This window comes from Corythoichthys intestinalis, chromosome 6 (assembly GCF_030265065.1).
Source record: "Corythoichthys intestinalis isolate RoL2023-P3 chromosome 6, ASM3026506v1, whole genome shotgun sequence".
NCBI classification, from domain to species: Eukaryota; Metazoa; Chordata; class Actinopteri; order Syngnathiformes; family Syngnathidae; genus Corythoichthys; species Corythoichthys intestinalis.
Window position 1 is genome coordinate 37,208,876 of NC_080400.1, and position 19,103 is coordinate 37,227,978.

Genomic DNA, 19,103 nt, shown 5'->3' on the forward strand with positions numbered 1-19,103 from the left:
AAGGCAAAGACAAATTTTAAATATAGGATTATTTATATTTTTATTGAGTATAAGAGTGTATACAGCTGGTGTTATTGTCTCCTTAAGTATTTACAGCCCAAAATTGGTGCAGTGGACCTTTTTCAGTGCGACAGCAAGCCTCAGTTGGTCTCTATGGCAACTCTGCAGTCTCCTTAGCTCACCTGTGAGACGCCCAGCAAGGCTTGATCAACCACTCACATGTGATAAGGCATTTTATAGTTCTTCGGCAGTTTAATCATGTGCTACTATGTAAAAAAAAAGGGGGGGAAAAATCTGCTGGATGTTCATTACTAAGACTGATGTTTGCGTGTGTTAGCGACAACAAGTACTGAGCATATACATTGTGTTGAATATTAATATATATCAAAACAGAAACACAAGCTACAAATAGTTGTTAGTACAGTATGTTAAAAAAGAAGGTAATATATTTGTGTGGATTGTGTGTAAAATGCAGGTTAACTGAAACATGGTTCTGCATGAATATCATGTGTACACCCATTGAATTCTCTCCATTATTTAACTAGAGAATGTTTACAATTTAAACCTTTGCGTGTCTTCATTCATAGTGTTCAGTATCAAAAACGTGAATTTCTTTTTCAATATAGAGTATAATCAATACTAGATGTCTTTATAAAATACAGGTGCGGGTGAGGTTAAATGAAGTCGGATTAATATTGTTGGCTGAGAATGATTGTCATCATGTTGGGGGTTACATGGAATCAAAGTCATGGTCATTAGGCTCGATGACTTCAGGGGTCAGAACTCTGCCCATGAATAGGATAGACCCTGGAAACACACGAACAGATGTGCATTATGGTTTTCTATTTACACACAGGAACGTGATGTTTCAGGTTGCAAACAAACATGTGCATGCATGCACAGACACCCACATACACACACTGACATACCCGTTCTCCGATTTCTGATGATGAAGAAGAATGGGTGATCAGCCATTACTTGTGGGTACAGCACCAGAGTCCTTGTCTGAGCAATCATTCCTAAGAGGTAGACAGAAATTGCTAAAACAAAAATGGTATACTTTGCTGCTTAGCAGAAACTATATAGGAGTTTATCATTCTTAATAGTACTAGAGCAAATTAATGACGTGTACCTGATCCGACAGCTCCCTCCGCACCCTCCTCAGTCACTTCCAAGTAGGCTTTCTGTACCGCCCTGCCAATATAAAGCTCCTTCCCATCTGAAAAAATCGAGAAAGACAAAACAAAGTGTGTAATTTACATTTGACGAGCGGCAATGTATGGATCCTACAAATACTAGTATATGAAAATAATTTGTGTGTGTACAAATTGAGCTGACTGCAGAAAGAAAACAATGCAATGAACAAGATTGGGATATTTACATCAGCGATAATTCGTTTAACGAGGCTGTCAAAAAACATATTCCTATGCTTGCAAAAAAATGTGTTCCTTTCACTTTATCTATTTTTACAAGCAGTGTGACAGTTTCAACATGCCTACTCAATGACAGTTACCTTGGTTGCCTCAGCAAGTACAGTAGGCTACTTCAGTGGAGCAAATTACCGTATTGGCCCGAATATAAGACGGCCCTGATTATAAGACGACCTGTTTTTCATGACTCAAGTTTGAAAAAAGACTTTTTGAACACTAAATTAATTTTTATACAGAAAATAATTACAGTACATCTGTAACAAATAATTCTAACAATATATTTGAGAGAAAAAGCATGTTATTTTTCCCTCATTCAAATCTTAATATTTGAACATTTAAATACGTAAACGAAAGTGCAATCAGATTCGTAAATGAATGGCTTCTGGTTTTTGAAATGTAAATGAACCAATCTATTGTGATAAAACCACAAAATTGCAACAACTGCATTAACCATCAAAGTGAAGTCTAACTGTAACTGTAGTCTTGAAACAAATCTGAATAAGGAAAACATTGCAATAAAATAATGCAAACTGGTTAAACTAGTAGCTGAGATCTGTCATGACAGAACATCGCCTCAATGATATCTGGCGCCATCTAGCGTCATGAATGGGGAGAGTAGCTGAGATCTGTCACAACAGAACATCGCTTCAATGATATCTGGCGCCATCTAGCGTCATAAATGGGGAGAGTAGCTGAGATCTGTCACAACAGAACATCGCTTCAATGATATCTGGCGTCATCTAGCGTCGTGAATAGGTACAGTGGGGAGAACAAGTATTTGATACACTCCCATTGGCAGTGTATCAAATACTTGTTCTCCCCACTGTATAATGTCTAGACCACGAATATAAGACAATCTTTTTCAATCTTATTTCAATGCAAAAAAACACCGTCTTATATTCGGGCCAATACGGTAATTCGTAAAGAAAAAACTTTAAATACATTTGTTTTAAGGATCATTCTTCTGGGCATGTGTCAAATGTTTCATTAACCTCACCTGTCATGGCGGTGAGATCAGCATCCTTGCTGAAAATGCACTTTATTCCGAGCTCCTGCAGAGTGTCTTTAAGATCCATTTTCTGCTCCACTTTGAACCTAAATAATACAATCGCAGCATTATGAAAAATGATACTCTCACAGGATGATGCAGTGCAGTCCTAAGCAACTGCAAACTACAGCTAGCACATAAATGCACAAATTCTGTTTTTTTTTTGTCCTTAAAGCTTCAAAACATATTGCCGAGGTGATTAAGCTTTTTTTGCTTCTGGTCCGAAACTATAACGAACCCCCTTTGCACATCAGACAAGCAGCGAATTTTTACAACCCACTTCAAAACGTATTTGTATTCCTTGGGTTTTGACACAACTTGACTTTATGCCCTTTTCCTAAATATATTGAGTAATAAATATACAGTTATTCCCAGAAATGGGTGGTGTAATGGTTTAACCTTGGCTTTAGATTGGGATTTGGCCTGTTTAAAAAAACAATTTATACCATCAATATCACACCAAAACAAAATATACGGTAAATCAGCAACTGGCAAGTTATTAAATGAAATGACATAAAAAAAATCTCTAAAATGATTCCCATCCAAATTCTTAGTGTGTGGATTATGACAGATATATTTTGTGAGCCTAATTTGAAAACTTTGCTCTAATCAGTATATAACAAAATGCTGATGGTAAATGGTAATGGAGTTACACTTGTATAGCGCCTTTCCACCTTTTAAGGTCCTTGAAGCGCTTCACACTACAGTGGGGAAAATAAGTATTTAGTCAACCACCAATTGTGGAAGTTCTACTTGAAAAGATTAGAGAGGCCTGTAATTGTCAATATTGGTAAACCTCAACCATGAGAGACAGAATGTGGAAAAAAAAACAGAATCACATTGTTGTATTTTTAAAGAATTATTTCCAAATTAGAGTGGAAAATAAGTATTTGGTCACCTACAAACAAGCAAGATTTCTGGCTGTCAGAGAGGTCTGACTTCTTCTAACAAGGTCTAACGAGGCTCCACTCATTACCTGTATTAATGGCACCTGTTTTAACTCATTATCGGTATAAAAGACACCTGTCCACTAGCTCAGTCAGCCACACTCCAAACTCCACTATGACCAAGACCAAAGAGCTGTCGAAGGACACCAGAGACAAAATTGTAGACCTGCACCAGGCTGGGAAGACTGAATCTGCAATGGGTAAAACGCTTGGTGTCAAGAAATCAACTGTGGGAGAAATTATTAGAAAATGGAAGACATACAAGACCACTGATAATCTCTCTCGATCTGGGGCTCCATGCAAGATCTCACCCTGTGGCGTCAAAATGATAACAAGAACGGTGAGCAAAGATCCCAGAACCACACGGGGGGGCCTAGTGAATGACCTACAGAGAGCTGGGACCACAGTAACAAAGGCTACTATCAGTAACACAATGCGCCACCAGGGACCCAAATCCCGCACAGCCAGACATGTCCCCCTGCTGAAGAAAGTACACGCCCAGGCCCGTCTGCCGTTCGCTAGAGAGCATTTGGATGATCCAGAAGAGGACTGGGAGAATGTGGTATGGTCAGATGAAACCAAAATAGAACTTTTTAGTAGACAGGTTCTCGTGTTTGGAGAAGAAAGAATACTCAATTGCAACCCAAGAACACCATAACCACTGTGAAGCATGGCGGTGGAAACATCATGCCTTGGGGCTGTTTTTCTGCAAAGGGACCTGGACGACTGATCTGTGTAAAGGAACGAATGAATGTGGCCATGTATCGAGAGATTTTGAGTGAAAATCTCCTTCCATCAGCAAAGGCTTTGAAGAGGCTGGGTCTTTCAGCATGACAATGATCCCAAACACACAACCAGGGTAACAAAGGAGTGGCTTCGTAAGAAGCATTTCAAGGTCCTGGAGTGGCCTAGCCAGTCTCCAGATCTTAACCCCATAGAAAATCTGTGGAGGGAGTTGAAAGTCCGTATTGCCCATTGACAGCCCCAAAACATCACTGCTCTAGAGGAGATCTGCATGGAGGAATGAGCCAAAATACCAGCAACAGTGTGTGAAAAGCTTGTGAAGAGTTACAGAAAATGTTTGGCCTCCGTTATTGCCAACAAAGGGTACATAACAAAGAATTGAGATGAACTTTTGGTATTGACCAAATACTTATTTTCCGCCATGATTTGCAAATAAATTCTTTAAAAATCAAACGGTGTGATTTTCTGTTTTTTTTTTCCACATTCTGTCTCTCATAGTTGAGGTTTACCCATGTTGACAATTACAGGCCTCTCTGATATTTTCAAGTGGGAGAACTTGAACAATTAGTGGTTGACTAAATACTTACCAATGCCCCACTGTATATCCTCATCTACCTACTGGTGATGCAACACCAGGAGCAATGTGGGGTTCAGTATCTTGCTCAAGGATACTTAGATCAGTTCATCGAACCCACAATCTCTGGGTTGGGGAACAACTACTGTCGACAGACAGTAGTTGACACTAGCGGTGAGAGGACAAACTGTAATCAGATTGGTTAAAGAAAAACATTGCATTGCTAACATAGTTTAAGTAATCTGGGACAGCACTACTGAAGATGGGAAAATTACATTTTCATTGAAGCACAGAGTCGGAAATCTCAACATATACAAAATGGCCACATAAATTAGACTAATAACAGTATAACTGATACAATGGCTACTCAATAAAGAGAAGATCCATTTTGTGATCAAGCTCATGTATCGCACAGATAAGTGAGTTCTTACCGGGGCAGATAGACTTCCACCTTTTGTCGTTTAACATTGTTTGCCCACTCCTCCAGCAATGGTGCCTTGATGATGGGCTCAAGAGAAGCCAGAGGCACTTCCTGCCGAGGCAAGATGATCATCATGGACATGTCATCCCCCTCGTATAGCATCTCTAAGACCTGGTAAACACCGCCAGCTTCCTGGGAGCCGTCGCTGAACTCACCTTTGGGGAAGGGGTTGGAAAACAGGCGTGAAGTAAACAAGCTTAAAACACACACGCACAAACATACAGTATGCATTGATGCTTAAGCTTGCGAGTTCTATAAGTAGGAACTCGCACAGATTAAAACCTCTTTAAGCAAAGTGGATGACAGTATAAATACAATTTTGTACAATGTTTCAATAAACTTCAAAGAAAAAAATTGCCTCAAACACCTGTATTTGGCAACCATATCCACAAGCAGTCACACGGGGCAACCGTAATGAGACCAAAATATCTCATGTAATGGCAATGCTCTTTATAAAAGACACCGGTTTCGGACCCCCCACAAACAAAACAAAGAAGTTATTTCCACTACCTTTTCAGCATTTCCACTATATCGCAGCAATAGATAAAATTGGTGTAGTAACTGCATTCAAATGATATAAATGTTGTCTCGTTAAAAGACATTTCATTACTGGATGAAGCATAGCGGAGGCAGAGGGAAATAATTTAAAATAAAATTAAGTTTGATAAGTAAGAAAAATAATTTTCAAAGAGATAATGACATTGCTGACAAAGATTGAAATTGTTTTACTTTAACATAACACCATTTTCCGACAAAAATAAAAACAATCTTTTCTCCTAGGATCTGCCCCTATTCTTCAAACCTCTAACACGTTCACTCAACTCTCTATAAACAAACAGGCCTGCACACCTCGCCAGCCTGTGAACGTTGGCGTTAGATAACGCGCAATCTCACTGCACCAAAATAGCGCAGATGAACCAACTTCAGAAATGATGCAGTGAGAGGTTGATGTAATTTCCTTTGGCAGCACATCAAATTACAAAGAAATAATATAACAGAGATAGACACTTGGCATCTCCCCACACGTTCACCCATTACTGACCCAAGAAGTATGAACACAATGTGATTAAGGGAGCCAAAACAATTGATATTATGACAGTTGCCCAGAATAAAATGAGGCGATTGATGCTATAAAGTCCATTTGTATTGATTGCAACATTGTACACATTGAACAACAACAAAAAAAATAATGTTTACATGAAATGTGATTATTAATATAATATGTCCATCTGTCAAACAAGGGTATCAAGTGCATATTTATTACAACAATAGAGTATAAAATAACTCCAGAAGGCCACGTTAATGGAAATCATCTCTGGAAAGAACATTTTATTGCTTTGCTAAAGCTTTGTTTTTGAGTCGTTTGTCTATTAATTTGTCAGCAGTGAACTGGTGCAGTCAGTAAAGATTCATGAAGTGGTAAATTTCTCCGCAAAGCGTTTGGTTTTGCTTGTTAAGCAAAAAAAAAAAAAAAAAAAAAAAAAAAGATCAAAACAGCTTATCTTGCGTGGAACTGGAGGTAATGAGCACATCTTGTAACATGGAAGTTTGTTCAAGAAATAGGCATAGGTCATACGCGGAGTTAAAGGGGGGCCGAAAAATGTCATTGCATGTAATTGACGTTTCTATATATGATTTTAAAATTAAGAGTTTTCCGGTAAAATTCTTGTCTATAAAAGTTGTCAAGCAATCAAACAAACAGCAAAAAATAATGAAATGAACAAAAAAAAATATTTTAAAAATAGGTCAAAATTATTTTTCGAACAGATCATGTGACTAGCACCTTAGACGGTCCTTTGCTTTGCTTAGCTAAAACCACCCAAGGACCGAAGAGGCAAGATATACGTTTTTTTTTTTTTTCAAACCTAAGCTTTCAAAAGCGACAACAACTACCGAGCAAGAACCAAGCATTGAAAATGTGTAACATGAAACGCCAGAGAACACCACCAAAATGGTGAGCCGAGTTTCAACTTGCTCTACTGAAGATGCTTATTGTACAACAGAGCCACCACCGGGGGTGTCTTACCAATGTAGTTAACCCCGTCCAAAATTGTATCCCCTAGCACACACACATTAGTTAAGAGTTATGTCGACTTTAACAATTAATCAAAGCCAGAAAAGAACCATGGTTATATATTCTGGATACTTTTATTAAACTGGAGAAAGTCCATACAATACTTGAATTATAGTAATAACAGACATAGGTCATCCTACGAGTAAAACAGTAAAACATTGCCTTTTTTAACGTTCAGTACGTATGGTACGTCAGTGATTCTTAACCATAGGGCCGCGGCTCACACTTGGGCCCCGAGCGCCACCTAGTGTGCCGCAAAAAAAACTGTTTTGTACGTGTGGGCCGCGAGGGCCGCTGGACGCAATAACAACTCCCGACCATGTAGTGGCGCTAATGCATCAGTCAGTTGTTACTTTAACCAGCTCCATAAATAAGGAGAAAAAGTCATTCAGCTAGCTGTAAAGAAACAAGATGGAGAAATATTTAAAACGAAAAAATGAAGATGACCCCCCGCCAAAAAGTAAATTTTTGCACAAGTACAATCCCGACTTCATTAAGTACGGCTTCGTAAACGGAGGTAGCGAGGCAGTGCCGAGAGCCTAGTGTGTGGAGTGTGGGTTAACGCTGTCTAACGAAGCACTTAAGCCGTCAAAACTACAGCGGCACCTAGAGACCAAGCATCCGACGCTTGTGGGAAAGCCGGTGGAATTTTTCAAGAGAAAAGAAGATGGGCTGCAGATGCAGAAAAGATCGATCGTGTCACTGACTGGCAACTCTAAAAGTGCACTGAAAGCTAGCTACCTCGTAGCCAGACGTGTGGCACAAAGTAAAAAACCATTCACCATAGCGGAGGAGTTGGTTCTGCCTGCTGCTGTTGATATGTGCCGTGAGATGATCGGAGAGGCCGCTGCAAAGAAGCTGCTGACCATCCCACTCTCAAACGACACTGTGAGTCACCGTATCGCGGACATGGCCTCAGACATACAGCAACACCTCATTGAAAGAGTAAAAAGTAGCCCATTTTTCTCTTTGCAACTTGCCGAGTCCACTGATGTCACGAATGCTGCGCTGCTGTTGGTTTTTGTTCGCTATCGTTGGGACAGTAGTTTGCACGAACACATACTGTTTTGTGGAGAGCTACCAACACGAACTATGGCTCAGGAATGTTTCCGCTGCATTTATAACTACTTCAGTGAGAAGTAGTTATAATAAATAATAATAATAAATAAATAATATATATTAAAATTATATTTAATGGGCCCTGGGCCACTCTGTACTGAAAAAAATGGGCCTCAGGGTCAGAAAGGTTAAGAACCCCTGTGTTACGTTATACGACAGCTTTTTTTTTTTTTTTTTGATGGATGGGCCATGTTTTAAAACCTTGTAGATGACTACATCACCAATCAAGCAAATCATCGCTGTCAAAATTATCGCGTTAACGGGCGTTAATTAATTTTTTAAATTAATCACGTTAAAATATTTGACGCAATTAACGCAGATGCCCGCTCAGGGAGTTTTAAATGACAGTACACATTGAAACGCTCACTTGTTGTGTTTTATGGAGTTTTGCCGCCCTCTGCTGGCGCTTGGGTGCGACTGATTTTATAGGCATCCATGAGCATTGAGTAAGTAATTATTGACATCAACAATGGCGGGCTACTAGTTTATTTTTTGATTGAAAATTTTACAAATTTTATTAAAACGAAAACATTAAGAGGGGTTTTAATATAAAATTTCTCTAACTTTTACTAACATTTTTCTATTAAGAACTACAAGTCTTTCTATCCATGGATCGCTTTAACAGAATGTTAATAATGTTAATGCCATCTTGTTGATTTATTGTTATAATAAACAAATAGTCCTTATGTACCTTATGTTGAATGTATATATCCATCTTGTGTCTTATCTTTCCATTCCAACAATAATTTACAGAAAAATATGGCATATTTTATAGATGGTTTGAATTGCGATTAATTGCGATTAATTACGATTAATTAATTTTTAAGCTGTAATTAACTCGATTAAAAATTTTAATCGTTTGACAGCCCTAATATATATATATATATATATATATATACAGTGGGGCAAATAAGTATTTAGTCAACCAGTAATTGTGCAAGTTAGCGAGGCCTGTAATTGTCAACATGGGTAAACCTCAAACCATTTGAGACAGAATGTGGAAAAAAACCCAGAAAATCACATAGTTGGATTTTTAAAGAATTTATTTGCAAATCATGGTGGAAAATAAGTATTTGGTCAATACCAAAAGTTCATCTCAATACTTCTTTATGTACCCTTTGCTGGCAATAACGGAGGCCAAACGTTTTCTGTAACTCTTCACAAGCTTTTCACACACTGTTGCTGGTATTTTCGCCCATTCCTCCATGCAGATCTCCTCTAAAGCAGTGATGTTTTGGGACTGCCGTTAGGCAACACGGACTTTCAACTCCCTCCACAGATTTTCTATGGGGTTGAGAACTGGAGACTGGCTAGGCCACTCCAGGACCTTGAAATGCTTCTTACGAAGCCACTCCTTTGTTGCCCTGGCTGTGTGTTTGGGATCTTTGTCATGCTGAAAGACCCAGCCACGTCTCATCTTCAATGTACTTGCTGATGGAAGGAGATTTTCACTCAAAATCTTTCGATACATGGCCCCATTCATTCTTTCCTTTACACAGATCAGTCGTCCTGATCCCTTGGCAGAAAAACAGCCCCAAAGCATGATGTTTCCACTCCCATGCTTCACAGTGGGTATGGTGTTCTTCGGATGCAATTGAGTATTCTTTCTCCTCCAAACATGAGAACCTCTGTTTCTAACAAAAAGTTCTATTTTGGTTCCATCTGACCATAACACATTCTCCCAGTCCTCTTCTGGATCATCCAAATCATCTCTAGCGTACCGCAGGTGTGCCTGGACGTGTACTTTCTTCAGCAGCGGGACACGTCTGGCAGTGCAGGATTTGAGTCCCTGGCGGCGCATTGTGTTACTGATAGTAGCCTTTGTTACTGTGGTCCCAGCTCTCTGTAGGTCATTTACTAGGTCCCCTGTTGTGGTTCTGGGATTTTTATTCACCGTTCTTCTTATCATTTTGACGCCACGGGGTGAGATCTTGCATTGAGCCCCAGATCGAGGGAGATTATCAGTGGTCTGGTATGTCTTCCGTTTTCTAATAATTGCTCCCACAGTTGATTTCTTTACACTTTTAAGCGTTTTACCTATTGCAGATTCCCAGCCTGGTGCAGGTCTACAATTTTGTCTCTGGTGTCCTTCGACAGCTCTTTGGTCTTGGCCATAGTGGAGTTTGGAGTGTGACTGACTGAGGTTGTGGACAAGTGTCTTTTATACCAATAATGAGTTAAAACGGGTGCCATTAATACAGGTAACGAGTGGAGCATCGTCAGACCTCGTAGACCTCGTTAGAAGAAGTTAGACCTCTTTTACAGCCAGATATCCTGCTTGTTTGCAGGTGACCAAATACTTATTTTCCACTCTAATTTGGAAATAAGTTCTTTAAAAATCAAACAATGTGATTTTCTGGGTTTTTTTTCACATTCTGTCTCTCATGGTTGAGGTTTACCCATGTTGACAATTACAGGCCTCTCTAATCTTTTCAAGTTGGAGAACTTGCACAATTGGTGGTTGACTAAATACTTATTTGCCCCACTGTACATATATAGTCCTAAGCAGCCTGATTTAGAATTCCCCTCAAGAACGATGGGAAACATTTTCAACTTATTGTTATAAACATTCTTGTATGTTACTTTTATTGTTGACACTGCGTTTCGGGGTGATAAACATGTTGTGCCCCCCTGCCCCAAAAGTCAAACTCCGCCAATGGTAAATGGTAAATGGTGTTATACTTATATAGCGCTTTTCCACCTTTCAATGGCATAGGTCAATAATTATGTGGAGTGACTGTTCCTACCATAGTAGAAATCTCCCTGTTGGTACATCATGAGTGTCTGGACTTCTGAGCCGTCGTCTTTGCTAAAGGAAAAGGTCCTGGTGTTTTCGGGCCTGAACTGATTTTTCCAGAAGCCTCTGAAGTAGATGGCGTTGACCATGGATAGACGAGTGACGCTGCTGAAGTCATCAGCAGATAGAAGGTCCCGGATCTTACCTTCAAGAGAGCAGTGAATAGACAACATGCTCTGTAACGTGAAACGAGCCTTCGTTTCTTACTCACTTTCAGTATGATTCTCCACCCAGCTGTTAATCTGCTCGGCGACAGCTGCTGATTCACTAAAGTCAACTGTCTCAACGCTGGCTCCAAAATACTTCTTCATCAGATGCAGAAACTCGGGGTTAAAAGTTATGCCCTCTTGAAGGTAGAGACTGTTGGCCAATCGGACCATGTACTGGCTTTCATCCTCAAAGAGCGCTGCTGTCAGGTTTTGGAGCAAAGAAAACTCCACACCTGGGGGGCATATGGAAAAGGAATTGCAGAGGGCAAAAAAATCACTGTACATGCTTGGGCTTAAATAAAATAATGCCAATCATTCATTTGTTCCTCTTGTAATGAGTCAATGTACAGTATAATCAGGGGTGCACATAAGTGGTCCGCATGCGTGCATGCGTACTGGACGTAGACAAACGCGCTGGCCCTCAACGGCTTCCATACGCTTTTGCGTACCGATGGCTGACCACTGTATTTGCGGCGGACACGAGAAAATAACTTCTCAAAATGTCGAAGAGGCAGGCCACACCGAGTAATTACTTCCGTGTTCCCCCACCCCCGTCAAAAGACAGACAGACGACAGAGACGTCACCTGAGCTACCGAAAAAAAGGACTTTTGCTGAAAAGTGGCTACAGGAGGTACCGTGGCTAGAGGCAAATGATGCTCGCACGGAAATGCGGTACAAAATGTGCCGTGAGAATCCCAATGTCGCCGATAAGAGCAGCACATTTTATGTAGGGTCAAAGAATTTCAGCCATCCAAACTTTGAAAAGCACGAAAAAAACAGAGCATGTGGCAATTAAGCAAACTATCGATGTCAAACAGGACCCCACTCGCCCTATGGACAAGTGGCGGAATAAAGGTAATGAACAGCGTCATGCACTGACAAATGTGTTTTTGCTCGCATTTTACAAAGCTAAACATGCACGTTCAATGAGGTCTTATGAGGAGGACATCCCACTTTTAAAAAGGCTTGGAGTTAATGTGGGAGCCGCATAATGCCCTTTATTTTGAATTTGTGTCAGGCCGAGATGACGAGGCGGACTCAGCTGCGGAGGTTCAGGCAAAAATTTATTTTGAAAACACAGGTTCTTCCGCTGACATGCGGGGATGAAAAAAAGCACAAACAAAAAGCGCTCGAACGGAGGAATGAGTCAGGATGACTAGAAAGACAGTAAGGTTTCAAACACAAAGCGCTCCAAACGGGAGGTAATGCAAAAACATAACGCGCTCCACAAGGAGGAAAAATTCAAGCTGGCTAGGATAAAAACTTACAAACGCAAAGCACTCCAATGGAGGATAATGTACCGAAATAACTATGATGCAATGGCGAGAGGCTGACGTGACTGACCTTACATGAAAGACACTTCTGCACAAGACAAGGGGAACTAGGGCATTAAATACACACACAAGGTAATGGGGAACAGGTGGAAACAATAGGTGATTAGATGACAAGAGGAAGGGCAAGTACGCGACTATGAAGAGGGTGAAGCTTTCAAAATAAAACAGGAAGTGACGTGGCATGACAGAACCCCCCCCTTTAGGACCGGCTGCCAGACGGTCCAGGCAGGTCGGGGTGGTCCCTGTGAAAGTCCCTGATCAAGGAGGGGTCCAGGATGAATCGTGAGGGAACCCATTGTCTCTCCTCCGGGCCGTAGCCCACCCAGTCCACTAGGTATTGGAAGCCACGACCTCGGGGCCGCACCGCCAGCAGCCTCTTGACCTGGTAGGCAGGGCCGCCGTCGATTTCCAGAGGAGGTGGAGGGGGTGGCACAGGTACCATGGAGCTCTCCACCACAGGCTTGACTTGGCTGACCTGGAAGGTGGGGTGGACCCTCAGGGAGCGTGGAAGACGTAGACGCACTGCTGCCGGGCCTATGACCTTCGAGACTGGATATGGACCCACGAAGCGGGGGGCCAACTTTCGGCAGGTGGCACGGAGGGGAAGGTTTCGGGCGCTTAGCCATACTCGCTGTCCCGCCTGGTAGGCGGGTGCTGGACGTCGGTGGCGGTCTGCGGCCTTCTTCACCCGATCCCCTTGTCGGACGAGGGCTTGTCGAGCTGCTTCCCAGATGCGCCTGCTACGGCGGACCAAGGCATGGGCCGACGGGACAGAGACCTCACGCTCCTGTGCACTAAACAAAGGCGGATCGTAGCCATGGACGCATTTGAAGGGTGACATACCTGTGGCGGAGGTGGGAAGCGTGTTGTGGGCATATTCGACCCAGACCAGGTGGTTGCTCCATGTGGATGGGTTCTGGGATACCAGACACCGGAGGCCGGTCTCCAACTGTTGGTTGAGGCGCTCGGTCTGGCCGTTGGACTCTGGATGGTATCCCGACGTGAGGCTTGCCTTGGCTCCGATGAGACGGCAGAACTCCTTCCAAAAGCGTGACACAAACTGTGGCCCCCGGTCAGAGACTATGTCCCGGGGGAAGCCATGAATGCGGAAGATCTGTCGTATCACGATTCCTGCAGTGTCCTTAGCAGAGGGTAAGGCTGGCAGGGCTATGAAGTGGGCCATTTTGGAGAACCGGTCGACTACTGTCAGGATCGTGGTGTTTCCCTGGGAGACAGGGAGCCCCGTGACAAAGTCCAAAGATATTTCAGCCCATGGTCTGGAGGGAATCGGGAGAGGTTGAAGGAGGCCCATGCGTGGTCTGGTGGACGTCTTGTTTCGGGCGCAGACCAAGCAAGCCTCGACGTACTCCCGGACCTCCGGCTCCATGCCTGGCCACCAGAACCTCCGGGAGATGGCGTGCATGGTGCGCCTGACTCCCGGATGACAGGAAAGCGGCGTGGAGTGGGCCCATTGGATCACCCGGGGGCGTAGGTTAGCCGGGACGAAAAGTAGGTTCTCAGGGCACCCCCGAGGTGTCCGGACCCCCCCTAATGCCTGCTTAACCTCCGTTTCTATTTGCCAAGTTACCGCCCCTACCACACAATTCAGTGGCAGGATGGGTTCAGGTTCCTTGGCTACAGGCTCGGGGTCGTAAAGGCGAGAGAGGGCATCTGCTTTGATGTTCTGGGACCCCGGCCTGTAAGAGATAGAGAAGGAGAATCGGTCAAAAAAGAGCGCTCACCTGGCCTGGCGAGAATTGAGTCTCTTAGCTGTCCTGAGATACTCCAGATTGCGATGATCTGTCCAAACTATGAAGGGTTGCTCCGCCCCCTCGAGCCAATGCCGCCACTCCTCCAGAGCGGTCTTGATGGCGAGAAGTTCTCGGTCGCCCACGTTGTAGTTACGCTCTGCTGGAGACAGGCGGCGGGAGAGGAAGGCGCAGGGATGCAACTTCCCATCATGCTCCGCTCGTTGGGACAGTATAGCCCCGATGCCCTCACTGGAGGCGTCGACCTCCACCACGAACTGACGACAGGGATCAGGCATGGTCAGGATGGGGGCTGTGGTGAAGCGGGTCTTCAAGGCCAGGAAAGCCGCTTCAGCTGCAGGGGTCCATTCGAAACGCACCTTGGAGGAAGTAAGAGCGTGGAGAGGGCCTGCAATCTTACTAAAACCGCGGATAAACCGCCTGTAAAAGTTAGCGAACCCGAGGAACTGCTGAAGTTTCTTTCGACAGCCCGGTGTGGGCCAATTAACTATCGTTTCTACTTTAGCAGGGTCCATCTGAACACCCCCCGGAGTTACAATGAAGCCCAAAAAGGAAATCGTGTCGACATGAAATTCACTTTTTTCAGCTTTAACAAAAAGACTGTTGGCGAGAAGACGCTTTAAAACATTCTACATGTTGCTTGTGGGTAGTTATATCCGGGGAGTAAATAAGGATGTCATCTAGATAAACAAAAACGAAACGGTCAAGAAAGTCACGGAGTACATCGTTGATCAAAGCCTGGAAGACCGCGGGTGCGTTCGTGAGACCGAAGGGCATGACCAGGTATTCATAGTGGCCGTCTGGGGTGTTAAAAGCAGTCTTCCACTCATCCCCCTCCCTGATGCGGACTAGATGGTAGGCGCTGCGCAGGTCTAACTTCGTGAAGACCCTGGCCTTCTGCAATTGGTCGAACACCGAAGACATGAGGGGGAGGGGATAGCGGTTCTTTACGGTAATATCATTGAGCCGGCAGTAGTCAATACAGGGGCGGAGCGACCAGTCCTTCTTTCCGACAAAAAAGAAACCTGCTCCAGCCGCGGACGAGGAAGGACGGATGAGCCCTGCTTTCAAGGAGGTCTGGATGTATTCGCGCATGGCAGCTTTCTCAGGTCCGGAGATGGGATAGAGGCCCCCCCTAGGGATGGTGGAGCCCGGGACGAGATCAATGGCGCAGTCATAGGGGCGGTGGGGTGGCAGAGCCTGGGCCCGAGCCTTGTCAAAAACCTGGCGCAAATGGTGATAGCACTCTGGGATGGTGCTCAAATCAATATCTGGTTCTGGAGTGATAGAGAGAGAAAACTTATTAATTGCGGTCTCACCAATAACAGGACCTTTGACCCCAGGGTTCTTTTCTACCAGACAACGTCCCTTGCAGTCCGCACCCCACCCCAGTACGGACCCAGAGTTCCAATCTATATGTGGTTGGTGCTTGCGGAGCCATGAGAGGCCTAAAACCAATGTCTGGGCTTGGGCAGAAAACAAATGGAAAGACATTGTCTCAGTGTGTCCTTGGACAGTGACTTCTATAGGCTCGCAAGAGTGGGTGATAGAAAACAGTCTCTCACCATTGAGAGATCTGGCCACCAGGGTTCGTTCTAGAGGGATAGCACGAAGGCCCATGAGATGGCAAACCCCCCAAGGCATCAGACAGTCGTCCGCGCCGGAGTCTATCAGGGCAGCTTGTGTACATGACAAAGCTCTGTGCTTTACCTGGACTGTGGTCGTAGAGCAGTGGGTGGGGTTTGCTGGTTGACTGGCATGGCTCGGTCTGGGCCTGCGGGCGGTGCAACCTGCCACAAGGTGTCCCGAACTCCCACAGTAGAAGCATAGCCCCTCTAGTTGTCGGCGCTTGCGTTCCTCAGGGGAGGTGCGTGTGGGACCAAGCTGCATGGGTATGGCATCGTTAGGATCCCTAGGAGGTGAGGCCGGTAGGATGTGGGTGCGGCGAGGTCCTGACTGCACCAGCGACTGGGGAGGTGGCCTCACAGCTTGAATTGGCCGGCTCCTGCTCAACTCCTCAAGGCGATGGTCGGTGCGTATGGCGAGGGCAATGAGGTCGTCCAACCCCTCCGGGAGGTCGAGTGGTACCAGGCGATCCCGGATAGAGTGGGAGAGCCCCTTAAAAAAGGTGTCATAGAGTGCGGTGTGGCACCAGCCGCAACCTGCGGCCAGGGTACAGAACTGAATGGCATAGTCATTGACCGAGGCTTTACCCTGACGCAAGCTGCTGAGCTCTCTCGCTCGATCTCTTTCGGAGCATACTGGGTCGAAAGTGGTCTTTAGGGCATCTATGAATGAGGACAAGTTGTGGCACGAACACGAATCACGCTCCCACTCAGCCATGGCCCAGGCTCGGGCCCGTCCCGACATGTGGGACACCATGAAGGCAATACGAGAACGGTCAGTCGTGAACTCATGGGGGGAACGGTCAAAGTGCATACTGCATTCCGTGACGAAAACTTGGCTAGTACCTGGGTCCCCGCAGAATCGCTCTGGCGGCGCCAATCTTGGTCCTCTTCCAGGAACCAGGGCGGAAGAAGCAGGAGGGGGGCAGGCAGGGGTATTGGAAACTGAAGCCAGTTGTGCTGGGAGCAGCTGGGCTGTGAGCTCCTTCAACTGATTGTGCATTTGGACCAGCTGTGCAGCCATTGTGGCTTGAAAGTCCTCCTGGCAGGTGAGACGAGCCGATTGCTCTCGGATCGTGGCAAAAAAATCGGGAGACTCTGCTGGGTCCATTTCTGGCAGAAGTGTTCTGTCAGGCCGAGATGACGAGGCGGACTCAGCTGCGGAGGTTCAGGCAAAAATTTATTTTGAAAACAGGTTCTTCCGCTGACATGCGGGGATGAAAAAAAGCACAAACAAAAAGCGCTCCAACGGAGGAATGAGTCAGGATGACTAGAAAGACAATAAGGTTTCAAACACAAAGCGCTCCAAACGGGAGGTAATGCAAAAACATAAAGCGCTCCACAAGGAGGAAAAATTCAAGCTGGCTAGGATAAAAACTTACAAACGCAAAGCACTCCAATGGAGGATAATGTACCGAAATAACTATGATGCAATGGCGAGAGGCTGACGTGACTGACCTTACATGAAAGACACTTCTGCACAAGACAAGGGGAACTAGGGCATTAAATACACACACAAGGTAATGGGGAACAGGTGGAAACAATAGGTGATTAGATGACAAGAGGAAGGGCAAGTATGCGACTATGAAGAGGGTGAAGCTTTCAAAATAAAACAGGAAGTGACGTGGCATGACAATTTGTGCTTTATATTTTTTTACATTTCACTTCAAAGTAATGGCAATTTTGTTGTGCCACTTGATGTTAATCAAGCATTAATTGTTAATATAATTAATTAAAGTTAATTGGCTCTAAGTAAAGCTTGTCATAAATTTTTCGCATCAGGCCGGTCGGCTCTCAAGCTCAATGAGGACCAAGTCACATCTCCAGGTCCTCCTCTGAGAACCTGGGCAAAAAAATTATGTACACCCCTGAGTATAATCTACTTTACAATTAATGTATCCCTCGAGCAGTGATTCGCGAGGTGGCCGAGGTAAATTTCTTCTTGCAATATTACAATTTCAACCTTATTATAGTGACATTATGACTTACATTCTCTTAACCTTAACCTCTCAACCTTCATATTTTTTTTAAACCTAACATTTCAACTTTATTACCATGATGATAGTATTACAGTGATCCCTCGTTTTTCGCGGTTAATGGCGACACCCCTCAATGATAATCGACAATCCGTGAAGTAGACATAGCCGATTACCGGTTTCAAGGTATACCGTGGTATGAAAATGTTAAGGTTTCAGAACTGCAAAAATTTTCTATCATACCGTCTCTAAGGTATTAGCTATTTTTTATGTCCCAAAATTGCATGGAGAAATCACTCACTGCAGCTGCAAGGTTCAACCCTCCCCCACAGCATGTAGCTCAGTGTCAGTGAGTCAGCTGTGCTACATGATGGCTGGAGGAGGTGAAACTCCTCAACTCCCCTCCCCTCGAAGAAAACAAAATCGCTGGTATGGTAATGCTTCGGCTAGAGAAAAGTTACAGTCGGCCGTGGCTTAGAGAAGGAGGGCCAACTGACGTGCAAAACATGTTTGTGGAGGGTGGCTGCCAAGGAGGCAATACCTCCAATATGATTTCGGATTTATACAAAATTAAAGGTGCGTAAACACTGTCATGAACGTTTCCCACCAGCTACGAGAGTTAACTCCAGGGTGTTTAGTGTGTCTTGCAGTGGTAAAACGTGGTGATTTTTTCCTGTCTGGCAACTGTGTTGAGAAATAGAGTGCGTGCATAATGTAAACATGACACAAGTCATACACACGTGCTTTTTATGTAAAATAATTTAATTATTTTTGTTCTGATGGTAATAATGTTAAGCTGTGGCTGTGGGTTTAGGCTCACCTAAAGGACTGCTTTTATTTTAATCTTATTGAGGATATTTTAGCTATTTATTTATTTATTTTTATTTTAACTTCACATTATACTTATGTTCCAATTTACTTATTCTTGGAAATATAAAAATCCTATTCAATGGAAAAAAGTGTTATTATTTTTTT

General features: G+C 44.0%; 1 protein-coding gene across 3 annotated transcripts in view; it reads right to left on the reverse strand.

Moving 5' to 3' along the window:
* Positions 1–47: 47 nt before the first annotated feature.
* The window catches only part of serpini1 (serpin peptidase inhibitor, clade I (neuroserpin), member 1), a 42,339-nt gene continuing 23,283 nt past the window's right edge, over positions 48–19,103 (reverse strand). Inside the window, exons 3-9 of one of the 3 annotated variants that reach the window (XM_057838526.1) lie at positions 11,426–11,656; positions 11,165–11,359; positions 5,175–5,379; positions 2,428–2,525; positions 1,133–1,219; positions 930–1,019; positions 48–807 (exon numbers count right to left, since the gene is read on the reverse strand). In XM_057838526.1, the coding sequence (XP_057694509.1) occupies positions 731–807; positions 930–1,019; positions 1,133–1,219; positions 2,428–2,525; positions 5,175–5,379; positions 11,165–11,359; positions 11,426–11,656 (983 nt within the window). In that variant the 3' untranslated portion in view covers positions 48–730. The remainder of the gene's footprint in view (positions 808–929; positions 1,020–1,132; positions 1,220–2,427; positions 2,526–5,174; positions 5,380–11,164; positions 11,360–11,425; positions 11,657–19,103) is intronic. The other 2 variants (XM_057838528.1, XM_057838527.1) reach the window with 2 other exon arrangements.